Raw genomic sequence first — 12,701 nt, forward strand, 5'->3', positions numbered from 1 at the left:
GCAGCTACACTATCAAATGTATTTCTTCTTCAAACAGCATGCATACACATCGCTCACAGAGATAAGAGGGATGAAGGAACTGGAAAGCCAGCTACTGTAATAAAAAGTTTGGATAAATTTATTTAATCTTCTGGATAAGACCATCATTACACACAACATAATCCCAAGATGAGGATACATACATGAAACCATGATACAAGAAAAGTCTGCCTTAATTTTTAGCCTACTTTCCTTAAAGAAAGTAAGCTTGTGAGCTCACCTGGCATAATGTCTATGTGTCTGCCCTCCTCATCAACTTCGCAATGCCTGGACCAATATAAACCAAATTGGACACTGTTGTTGGGAAACATAGGGAGATCTCAACGGCATAGTTTGCGATGTCATCCACCCCAATTTAAGATGGTGGACGCATGAACATTTGAGGTGCAAGTGGGAACAGATTTGAACCAAAGTTGCTACAGCTGTAGGAACACATAGGGACACCTGTGGCATAGTTTGATGTCACCCACCCTGATTCAAGGTGGTGGACGTGTGAACATTTGAGGCACAAGTGGGCTAACTTGTTAACTGCCTAACTGATTTGGACTAAAATTAGTGCCAGTTATAGGGATAGTGAAAAGATAGTAGGCAGATTAGTTCTTCCCAGAACAACTTTATTGTCATATTGCACTGTCACTTAGGAGATTAATATCATTTTGCTTATCAGCAACTGATTAGTCAAATTCTCCACCAAATCATTTGAGGGTCACTTCACTAGGAACGGGGCGGTTATTAAGTACAGCTAACATATTTTCTACTGCTTCTTCTGTCATCATTTGCAGGGCTTGCACAGTGGCAGTTCCAATGTGAGGAGTTATAATTACATTCTTCAAATGCAACAGCAGGTGATCTCTGCAGGGAAGACAGTTCAGAATAATTAGAGGTGACATGCCACAAGCAGATCAACTGAAGGGCAACACAACTATATGCCCTGAGCCATTTTGGAAGGGCGGTATTAAAATAAAATAAAATAAAATAAATAAATAAATAAACAAACAAACAAACTATATGACTGCCATGGGAAAGACTCCACTTCCGAAAGTGAGAAGTTTGCTTTCACTGCTCTGTGTTCATTGCTAAGCTTCCATACATAGGGTTGCGTCCCAAGAAAGTTAGTCATGTCTAAGTTCTATTAAAATTAGTGGGACTTGGACTACTAACAACATCTCATTTAAATCAATAATGTTTAGTCATGACCAACGTTCTTTGGATACAAACATGAAGTGCAAGAGGAAGCACCCTATTAAAAGGCACTTCTTGTTGGCGTGTTAAAACTACTGTTGCTAGTTTGCTGCTGATCTTATTAGCAGTAATCAGAATGGGGATTGCCCTCATGAAGATGTGCTTTTAGGTGATCAGTGCTCTAACTCAAGATGCGCCCCATGCACAAATTTTGTTTGTAAGAAAGTGTCCTTAGATAGCCTAGCTCTATGTTGTATATCCTTTAAGCAAAAGGTTCTCTCTCAGATCTGGATCTGGATCTTTTTAGCATCCAATTTTGCATGCTAAATAACTGGTGCAATTCTGAGTAGAACTATGAATATTAAGTTGCAGAATTTATTCAGGTTATAAATAATTTAGAGCAGAGGTAGGCAAACCTTGACTCTCCAGCTGTCGTTGAACTATAATTCCCAACACCCCCAGTCACAATAAATTGATGGGAACTGTAGTTCAAAGTTGCCTACTCCTGAGGGTCTTGACAAAGAGTTGGAATGACAGGGAGCAATGATAAAGGAGGTGTAGGCAGGAAAAGGACTTGAGATGCAGATTAGCAGCAGGGCCAAGGGCCAATTAAAATTAATCCTGAAATGGATAGATTGATTTGGGGAGAGGCAGGGGGCGGCTTCCCCAGACCCCCAAATGAATGCTATAACCTTATTGTGCTAGAGACTGTGGGTTATTTCCCCATCATCTAGCTTCCTCTCCTGTGATTCTTCATAGACTCTTGACTTGCAAAATGTAATTCTCTAACTTTAGTCACTCAGGATAAACTGAATACTACAGATGACATTTATGTGTGTGTGAAGATAGATAGAGAGAGAGAGATAGAATCTCTATGCCTAACATGCACATATGCTTTTGTACACACCAAGCATTACAATTTCTGAGAAATTAAGTGATAGTATCTATCTTTCATAGCAATTTCTGCACACGTGACATCACAGCAGCTCATATCAATGCAGAAATGGGACAGAAGGCAGCAAAGATAGGGCATGATAATCTATGCCTCATAATATGTTTTTTTCTTTATCCTGAATCAGAGTTGGATCAATAAAAAAGTACTGTTTATTTCATGTCTGATTTTATTAATTCACAGTAAATGAATGATCAGTGTTTTGATTTCTTTTACCTTGGCAATGGTTCAGGATCTGTCACATCCAAAGCTGCAGCCTTAATAATCCCATTCTGAAGTGCTGTTACCAAAGCATCTTGATCAACAACTGCACCTAATAGAGAGGAAATTTCAATGTATTTCGAGACAAGCAGGGCCTGAAGCAGCTAGATATTTATCCATTACAAAGATGTACAGCCCAGTTCTATGCATCTGCACTTGGAAGTAAATAGCACTATGTGAAGTGGGGTTTACTCCCAAGTAAATATGCTTAAGATTGCAGCTATAACACACTTTTTAATGAAGCTCTTTCGACATGATCTCTCCAAACACATCTTCTTTTGCCCCCAAAACACAGATTGCACAGAACGCCTTGCAAATGCAGTCCTCAACTGATTTAATTTGCAGTAGTCTTATTCAAGTCAATGAAGCTGTTCCAGATTGTGGGGCTGAGGCTGTCTTGCATGTGATCTTGGTCTTTTTTGTATAACTCACTGGCTTAATGAGTTATGAAACTTACAGCTGTGCTAATTGCCGCATGATCACCTATGTGTTATTTAACTTTTAAGAGATCCCTCCGTCCACCCCGCCCCCGCTGTTTCTTGTGTGTCAGTCAATTAATTCACACTGAAAACATGTTTCTGGCACTGCAGCAAATGACTCTTAGAGGTAAAAACAAGAGAAACTTTCTATGTTAAATTTTGTACGCTGGACCTAATTCCCAGCTATAAAATACAAACATCATCATTATGGATAAATTGCACAATGTGGATAAATTGCAGCTCTTGTGGGCAAAATACACATGAGAAGGCAGCAAGAATTATTCCTATTTTGCTGATAAAAGCAGCCATTCTTTCATGCGTGCAAAAAGTTACAGTTTACTGATGCTTTGTATTTGAGAACATAATTATGAAGCAAACCCAACACAAGTAATACACTGACTTGACCCAGGGACAAATTACATGTTCATTAAACCCAGTTAGGCCCTGTGTACTTGTATCCCCCCCACCCCCTAATGTAGATAGCAGCTCCAATCGAGACAAGGACTTCAGCGAGATAGGGAGGAATCATCCCATGCATGGCTGCTATTTAAGTTAGAAAAAACAAGCTCAAAGGGCCAAACTATACATTTAATGTAAAGTGTAGTTTGTCCCTTTGTGAAACAAGTGAACTTCCATATGCTGACTGAGAATTACAGCCAAGATGATACTGATACACACAGAAGTTAATGTGTGATCCTATATATATTTGTTCAGAAGCAAGTATGACATTTGAAAACACGTTTTTCATTGCTTGTTCCTTTATCCAGTCTGTACAGAAATAAAACCAGAGTATCTAATACTGCTTATTATCTTCTATCAAATGCATGCTTTTTAAAAAAACAACCACCCTGCAAATACTAGAAATGAGAGCCAAGAACCGTATATATTCATTTAAGAACATGACTAAAAGAATAGTGTCTTATGGATGAAGGATAGGGTGGATATTTCCCTGCAGAGCCCCCCACCCCTATTTTGATAGAATCCAGATTGATTTTGTGTTGAACAGTGAAATGGAAGATCAAAAGCTGACACTGGGGATAGTCATGTACTCTACCTCTAGAGATGTTGATGAGAGTAGCTGTAGGTTTCATTAGCTCTAGCTCCCTTTTCCCAATGAGCTTGTGTGTCTCAGATGTCAAGTTCACAGCCAGCATCACAAAGTCGGATTGCTGAAGCAAGTCTTCTATATTTTTACAATAAACAGCACCAACTGCCTGCTCATCTTCCTCTTTTCTGGAGGAAAGAAATGTGAGAATAATCACATGTATCAGTGATCTCAACATTCAAGCTGCTTCAAAGGAAACCACTTGATAGGGGAGATATGAGCTCCTGAGTGGATGTCTTCTGACTCCATATAGACACATATAAATGGGTGTCCACATGAAGCCAGAAGACCGCACTCCTGTCCACTACAGGACATATGTGAGCATCTGTGGTGCTGCTGCTTACTTGAATGGTGGTATCAGTCTATATCATTTCAAAGACAATAGCTGAAAGGCATCACTAGAAGGATAATGGATTTACACATATATTTCTGGCTGCCAGTGATGTTTTTCCTTATGATATAGCAACAGGACACACACTTTTGTGCCAATTATTATTAATATTAGGTTAATGATACACAGAGCAACCCATAATTCATGCTAGTTTTTTGCTGCCACAGACCGACTTCTCTGCAAACATTAAAAATGGAAAACCAAAAATAAATATTTTTATTAAAAAGAAGAAAACATTTGTCTCTGCTTCTCATATTTTGTATTTTTTTGTTGTGTTACACTTGAGTTATACATCTAAACAGTAGTTAATGTAGGAAGGGTCATGACATAGTCTGAGAAACCTCGATTCACATTTTAATTATGAAGGTTTTGTGCATGATGAACTAGTCTACCCACATGACAAAACAGGAAATTACCATGTCCTGAAAAAGGGCTTGTTTTCCACTTCATTCTGCTAATACTAGCAAGAAGAACCAGCTCAGGGTGACTTTTTCACATTAGAGACCTAATATTTCACCTCAATATCTCAAACAGATACTGTAGTTTTTTAAAAAAATTGAAAACATATCTTTTTAACTAGGCTTTTTAATGTTCCATCTCTCTTTATATTTGGTAGGTTATTTAGATTTTATAGTTCTCAGTTTTTAGCTTTTAAAACAACATTTAATTTGGAAGTTTAAAAAAATGTAATATTAAATGTGTTTTTAGCCTGGTTTTAACTTGTTTAACTTAAATTTGCTTAATTTTATTAGTCTTATTTTACAGCGTATCTTCTTTTTAATGTCGTGTGCTGCCTCGAGCAGTAGTGTACTGGAAGGGTAGCGTTTAAATATTTTGAATACAATAAAAATAGGTGTCTTCTTGCCACTCAGTGCCACTTTCTCTTATTGCCACTCAGCTTCCATGAACACATGCAGACTGAAAGATGGCAACATGCTGCAGAAATCTGAAGAGGTTCAAAACGGATAGTGAGGAGCTCCAAAAAGATCTCTCCAAACTGCGTGAATGGGCAACAAAAAGGCAAATGCGGTTCACTGTTAGCAAGTGTAAATTGATGCACACTTTACACACCTCAACTTCAAGTATATGTTGATGGGATCTGAGCTGTCAGTGACTGACCAGGAGAGGGATCTTGGGGTTGTGGTGGACAGCTCTTTGGAAGTGTTGACTCAATGTGTGGCAGCTGTGAAAAAGGCCAATTCCATGCTAGCAGGGGTGTAACTACTATTAGGCAAGGGGAGGCGGCTGCCTGGGGGGCCCCACGCCTCGAGGGCCCCCCCAGAGGCAAGTCACATGGCTACATATTGTGAAGTGTGTGTGTGGGGTGTGTGTATCAGCGAGGGGCCCATTTTAAAATTTTGTCTCTGGGCCCACTCCAGCCTTGTTACGCCCCTGCATGCTAGGAATCATTAGGAAGGGGACTGAAAATAAAACTTCTAATATTGTAATGCCCTTATACAAAACAATGGTGCAACCACACCTGGAGTACTGTGTACAATTCTGGTCACCACATCGAAAAAAGGACATTTTAGAACTGGAAAAGGTGCAGAAGAGGGCAACCAAGATGATCAGGGGTCCTGAGTGCCTTTCTTATGAGGCAAGGCTACAACATCTGGGGCTATTTAGTTTAGAAAAAAAGATGACTGTGGGGAGATATGATAGAGATCTATAAAATCATGCATGGTATGAAGAAAGTGGATAGAGAGAAATTCTTCTCCCTCTCACATAAGACTAGAACCAGGGGTCATTCCATGAAATTGATTGCCAGGACCAACAAGTGGAGGTACTTTTTCACACAATGCATAATCAACTTGTGGAATTCTCTGCCACAAGATGTGGTGACAGCCAACAACCTGGATGGCTTTAAGAGGGGTTTGGATAACTTCATGGAGGAGAGGTCTATCAACGGCTACTAGTCGGAGGACTATAGGCCACCTCCAGCCTCAAAGGCAGGATGCCTCTGAGTACCAGTTCTGGGGGAGTAACAGCAGGATAAAGGGCGTGCCCTCAACTCCTGCCTGTAGGCTTCCAGCAGCATCTGGTGGGCCACTGTGTGAAACAGGATGCTGGACTAGATAGGCCTAATCCAGCAGGGCTGTTCTTATGTTCTTAAACAGTTGCTTCTGACAAGAGTTTGAAACCTAAATCTCAGTATATAATATGCCAAAGATATATGACTGATGTATAGTATAGGATATATTATATACCGTCAATACACATTTACCTACGGTTCCTGTTGTGATACAGAATGGTCATGTCAAATGCTTTTGCCCTTTTGGCCACTTTATACCCAATACTGCCCATTCCAATGATACCAAGGGTGGCCCGGGTGACTTCCACTCCTAGCCAGTCCACAGCAAAATGCTTGGTCTGTGGAGATGTTGCAATATGACAACCTAAAAACATAAAAACCACACAACAGTGAGAAACAGGTCATGTAGTATTGTTACTCCAGAAATCAGAAATGTGAAATGATTATTTATAACAGATGATGGAAATCTGAAGAAATCTTCTCTTTAGTTTAGAATGTTCCCCAACTGACATATTTCTACTTGGAATTTATAGACATGAGTTTATATGAAGAGGGACCAACAAATAAGGGTAACGGGTTCAATCACTGGCACATCCTGTTAAAGAATCTCAAGTAGCAGGGCTAGCAAAACATCTGCCTAAGACTCTGGAGGTTTGGAAATACTGAGTGAAATGGGTGTTTGGTCAATTTAAATTCAATTATAAAACATTTCACATGATTTAAAACAACAACACATGTTTTACAGCCCTTCCAAAAAGCATAGATATCTTCTGGCAGATCATTCAACTTTTTAGGGGCCATAGTGGCAAAGGCCTAGCTTTGAATCACAGACATCTCTCCCTCTTGCAGAGAGGACATATGGAACAGGACCTGATCCACTGACTGCAGCTGGAGCAAAAGCTGATAGAGATGGTCTCATAATGGACACAGAAAAATTATGAACTTCATGATCCCATTCATCGCAGAGAAGCAAAGTATTTAGGATACCTAGGAGTCTTGCTGACATAAGGTTAAAGTGACAAAGGAGACCTGTAGAGGGCATAGTGAATTCAGACCACGACTTGAAATAACTGAATGTTTACTATATGTTGGAAGAACAGCTTACATAAACTGAAAAAGAAAAATCACATTACCTTCTACTAGTCTTCTGGCAGATGCCAGCATTAAGGCCATGCCTATGTCTGCTGTGGAGTCAGAAACAGCATGTGGTGTGTTGGTTACTTTTACTCCAAAACTAGAAATCAGTTTCAGATCCAAATGATTCACTCCAACCCCTGAATTTCCAACCACCTTTAGGTTGGGCAGGCTTTCAAGAAGCTCCTGGTCAATTAGTGGTCTGCGCTCAAATACAAAAATAGATGTGATCTTTTCATGCAGTTGTTTCTTATTTTTTTTAAAGTCCTTCATGGTGATGAGATTAAAATGTTTCTTGAGGAACTCGACATGGCTTTCCAGGACACCAAAATCTCCTCCTACGTCAAAGATCAAAACACTGGGCAGTTTTTTCTCTCCCATGATCTAAAAAAGATTATGAGAAATATTCAATTGGAAAAAGAAAACAAGTATTACAAGAGATGCTTGGATAACTTTCTTAAATCCCTGATTGGAAATCTGGAAGTATGTACAGTTTAGCATCTCGTTTGCAGAGTTCTGCACACCAGCACTGAATAACAATGGTTTGTACAGACCAGTTACCTCTGTCTGAACATACAGGGAAATTGCAGTTTGTAAGAGATTAATTGAAACTTTACAGTTCCTCTGTGTTGTATTCCATCCAGTATCTTTTATTTTCTGTTGTTTACAAATTTGTCCCAAGGGGGATCCTGTAAAGCGTGTGCCTTGGGGCGGGGTGTCAGAAAGGGAAAATGAGGGAAAGGAAAAAATGGTGTTGTTTCTGAATAAATTCTTAGTTAAATCTATGTAAAATTACTTTGTTGGTGAAGAAAACAGCTATAAATCACTCCCCTCATGCATGAAGGAGATAGGGAGGGGTTGCAGAAAAGTCTGAGGCTCACCACAGCACATTCCTGTCACAACAAACCATGGCTCAAGTGTCCACAAAATGTGGCTGGTTTTGGAAGGCAACACTTCTTACTAGTTAGCTGTAAAGTCCAAACCCATGATGATATTGTAACATTATATGCATTTTCAGAACACGTTATCAGGTCTAATCTCCATTCCCCCATGCATGCTCCCAGATGATCCGATATGCAGTCTCGGAGATTGCAAAGCAGGAGGCACTGGCTGCATGTGTGACATGAAAGACAGCCACGGCAGCCAATTCCTTAGGAAAGGGGGAGGAGCTTCCTACCCTCAACCCGTTAGGACATGGTGGCAGCATCTGCAAGACATGATGCCACCTTCAAACCTGAGGTCTCAGTGGCGAAACTCAGTACAGACCTATGGTACAAATTGCAGTTTGGGGGCTAAAACTGACCTACAGTTTGGTGACAAAACCACAGTTTTCTGCATTCTGACTACCACCTTCTTAAACCTCTGGCACATTTGCCTCTAGTTTGCCATTATGTGCAAAGGCAGCCAGTCTCTTCTACCTGCTGTGATGCAACTTTTGCCTAACAAGCTATATGACTTTACAAAAAAATGGTTAACATTTCAAAATACTGATTCTGTTCTTTTAGTTTTAAAATGGTAGTCTGCGCTAAAGAGTCCCAACAAAGAAACTGAGACAAATAACCAGCCATATCCTGAATTTATTTATTTATTTCCTTGTGTACATTTGTTTTCTCTCTGGTCTGCAAACTTCAGAAGACATCTCTTCCTCTTGTTTTGATCTTGGACTCTCTGTTAGCTGTGACTAGCAAAGTTAAGATAATTGGTCCCACCCACCTAACTGTTCCTCCTCTGCAAGTTTTCTCCATCATTGTGCAAATGACCTAAACAGTAAACATTAAAGCCTGCCTGAGGCACGTTTGCTCATCCACTCCATTCTCCAACATTGGGAGAGATAAGACTCCATTATGTGATTAGTTTTGTGGAATCCTAGTTTACTGTGAAGTCTGAATTGGGCTACTAGGTTTATGCAGTGTTAACCTTGGGGTACCTTACAGCTGTCCTTATATTAAAGGCAGGCTACAGCTTTGGTCAGTTTTGCCTGAATGCCACTTTGAGAAGAAAGTTGGAGAAGGCAGGCTAAGGCCCTTATCCACTGAAACAGCCTGGCAGCATTGCCACACCCACTGCTCTCTCTATACACCTCTCTCTCTGGATTGACTGCTAGCAGCCAGGGACAAACAACGTTCTGCTGGAACAGCTGGACGTGGCCCAGTACCTACTAGTTGCTGAACCACAGGCTACAGTTACCCATAGGAACATTGGAAGCTGCCATATACTGAGTCAGACCATAGGTCCATCTTGCTCAGTATTGTCTACACAGACTGGCAGCGGTTTCTCCAAGGTTGCAGGCAGGAATCTCTCTCAGCTCTGTCTTGGAGATGCCAGAGAGGGAACTTGGAACCTTCTGTTCTTCCCAGTAGCTCCATCCCCTAAAGAGATTATCTAACAGTGCTCACACATCAAGTCTCCCATTCATATGCAACCAGGGCAGACCCTGTGCAGCTAAGGGGACAAGTCATGCTTGCTACCACAAGACTAGCTCTCCTCTCCTTGGTTGATTCCTGCCAGCCTCTCATCATAGCTTAGAGGCTTGCCGCAACTTAGAAATAAGTGTAGATTAGAAGCAATATTTCTGCAAGACAGTTTGCTTCCCCACCCCACCCCAATACCAACCTTGGCCTGACAAGCACTTAGTGCTGATCCCCCAATGCTCTTTTGGCCAGTCTTGTAGTTCTGCAAGAAGGTAATGTTTTTCTTTGTCCACTTAGACAAATGTTTATCAGGCAGTTTTAGGCAGGCAGTAGCTAGGTGAATAGATTGTGCCATGTAGAATGCTTTAACTCTGAACATAATCCCACAGTTTTAGCTATTAAACACAGTGTGTTGTAAATACACCTGTCCAAGAAACAATTTCAATTTGTTAGGGTTGTAAAAGTTTAGCAGGGATTAGGGTTGTAAAAGTTTAGCAGAGGATGTACAACTAAAGTCTGCACTTTTTCTAAAAGCCTTTTACTAAGGAAACAAACTTGAATAAATCATTTTAGTTACTTTAATACAATAATTATATTAATATTAATAATGGCTTCTGCTGCAACAGTTCTAGTAGAGTAATAAATTAAAACCACAAGTTATTTCCTGATCCTTACAGCACAAAACTAAGTTTAATGGGCTCCACAGAATGGAGAGTGCATCAATAATTTTTCATGCTTCAAGTTTCCTTAATTGGCTTGATTGCCTGAATTTAAACCCACAGTGTTATCTATGAATAGCACACAGCCATTCCTTATGCAGTCAATTCACTGTATGTAAATATGTTCATGATAGGAAAGTCTTCCAGCCTTATCATCAGCCTTCAAGTAGTCATTGATACGTAGTAGCAGTAAAGAGGTACTGTTCCACAAATAAAATAAACTGCACAACTGGCAGATTGAATCCCAGAGAACAGTCTAAGATGGCTCTAAAGGGGACTGGACAAGTTTTTAGGCAAAGATGTTCTATCAATGGCTATTATACAGAAATGCAAGACTGAATATCTAACGCTCTATGTTCATACAAATGCTAGATTGACTCTCCATGTTCATAGGCAGTATGTCATAGAACAATGGCTGCTAGGGAGCAAGAGTAGAATATGACAATACCAGGATCAGCTGTTTCTGCCCCCCCCGGCAGGTACTCAGAATTATGGTTTTCTTCCCCCCTTTATTGTATGAAGTTTGAATCATGTGCTCTGCCTGCTCTAGGGGCCAGTGGCAGCCTCCATCAACCTGAAGCATGGCCTTCTGACTAATGGTTTATTGCAGGGGCGTAACTACTATTAGGCAAGGGGAGGCAGTTGCCTGGGGGCCCCCACACCTCCAGGCCCCCCCCCTGTAAAGCTTTGCCCAGAACTTAGCTGGATACTCTACAGTTCCTCCTGCGCTATGCAGAGATGACCATTCTCACTGCAGAGCTGTACTTTGCCAAGTGGCCGTGAAGCTCTTTTAAGGGATGAGTGCTCAGTCTGCTACACACACTGCCTGTCAATGAGCACTGAGTGCTATGTCTGCTAACCTGGCAAAGAGGCACCTTTTAAAGGAGATGATGATTATCCTTATTTAGCAGGGGGAGAGTAACTCACCCAGGGTGGCCCTAACCACCCCCAGCACAATATTTCCAGTGACTGTTGCTCTGTCTATCTTGATGTTTCTTTTTAGATTGTGAGCCCTTTCGGGACAGGAATCCATCTTATGTATTTATTTATTATTTCTCTCTGTAAACCGCTTTGGAAACTTTTGTTGAGAAGCGGTATATAAATAGGTGTTGTTCAGAGTTAAATTTGGGATGATCTGAGTCCATGATGCCCATTGGCTATAAAGCTCACAGGATAGCCCATGGCAATCCACTCTCAGGCATAATCTACCTTCTAGAGTTATTGCGAGGAAAAGTATATATTTTCATCTGAGCAGTTTATCAGAAAGGTGGACATAAATGTGATAAACGCACAAACGAGGAGCGTTACATATTCTTTAACTTTACATACAGTAAGTTATCTCTGAATATTTCGCACTATGAACACTCAAAGAAAAACGCGTTCTTGGTGGCAGTCTTCCCCCGACCCCGAACTCCTCCTTACTAGAGCACCGCCAAAATCCAAGCGTGAGCACCTTTCCCGAAGCGCTGTAGGAGGACCTACCTGTTTGGGCTGGCTTTTCGAGATCGCCGGAAATCGTCGAGAAATGACTAGGAAATTTTAGTGCATTTGATGAACTTTTATTCTGCTTTGGTGGTGGGGGAAAGAGTTCCTTTTTATAATCAGAGGTCTATAAAATTATAACATTAAGCAAAGCAAAACTGATACAGGAAAACTGACCTCCTTCAAAGCCCATTTCAGTTAACCAAAGCCAGCCTCCTTCTAAAACATTCCCAACAGAACAGTGCTAAACCCAGAGAATAACAAACTCTCCTTTCTTGCTCGCTCAACAAGCTACCACCTCGGAATGCCAATTCTTGATGAGCGCATGCGTATTGCAACAGTTGGGTTGATACACTTACGCGCCGGGAGGAGCAGAACAGCAAGCAGTACGGGTAATCGATCTTGGCGCGGTTTCAGTTTCACACAGGCGAGGCTGTTGTGTGTCACGACGACACCCATACCTGAGCAATCAACTCTCGCGCTATCACTACACCAGACCTGAGCAATCAATCCT

The 12,701-nt window shown here is 40.9% G+C and overlaps 1 protein-coding gene across 5 annotated transcripts; it reads right to left on the minus strand.

The window, feature by feature from the left end:
• Positions 1-92: 92 nt before the first annotated feature.
• On the minus strand, positions 93-12,686 carry LOC128322455 (probable 2-ketogluconate reductase). Of its 5 annotated transcripts, none has more exons than XM_053243724.1 (7): positions 12,547-12,676; positions 10,189-10,410; positions 7,575-7,959; positions 6,634-6,805; positions 3,968-4,146; positions 2,390-2,486; positions 93-891 (listed from the first exon to the last, which is right to left on the minus strand). In XM_053243724.1, exons 2-7 carry the CDS (start codon positions 10,363-10,365, stop codon positions 735-737), a joined length of 1,167 nt encoding a protein of 388 aa, XP_053099699.1. In that variant the 5' UTR covers positions 10,366-10,410; positions 12,547-12,676; the 3' UTR covers positions 93-734. The 5 variants fall into 5 exon arrangements, with proteins under 5 accessions (XP_053099699.1, XP_053099698.1, XP_053099702.1 ...); XM_053243723.1 differs by lacking the exon at positions 12,547-12,676 and adding an exon at positions 12,188-12,535; XM_053243727.1 differs by lacking the exon at positions 10,189-10,410 and having other exon boundaries at positions 12,547-12,686.
• Positions 12,687-12,701: the final 15 nt, after the last annotated feature.

Source organism: Hemicordylus capensis, chromosome 4, assembly GCF_027244095.1.
Source record: "Hemicordylus capensis ecotype Gifberg chromosome 4, rHemCap1.1.pri, whole genome shotgun sequence".
NCBI classification, from domain to species: domain Eukaryota; kingdom Metazoa; phylum Chordata; class Lepidosauria; order Squamata; family Cordylidae; genus Hemicordylus; species Hemicordylus capensis.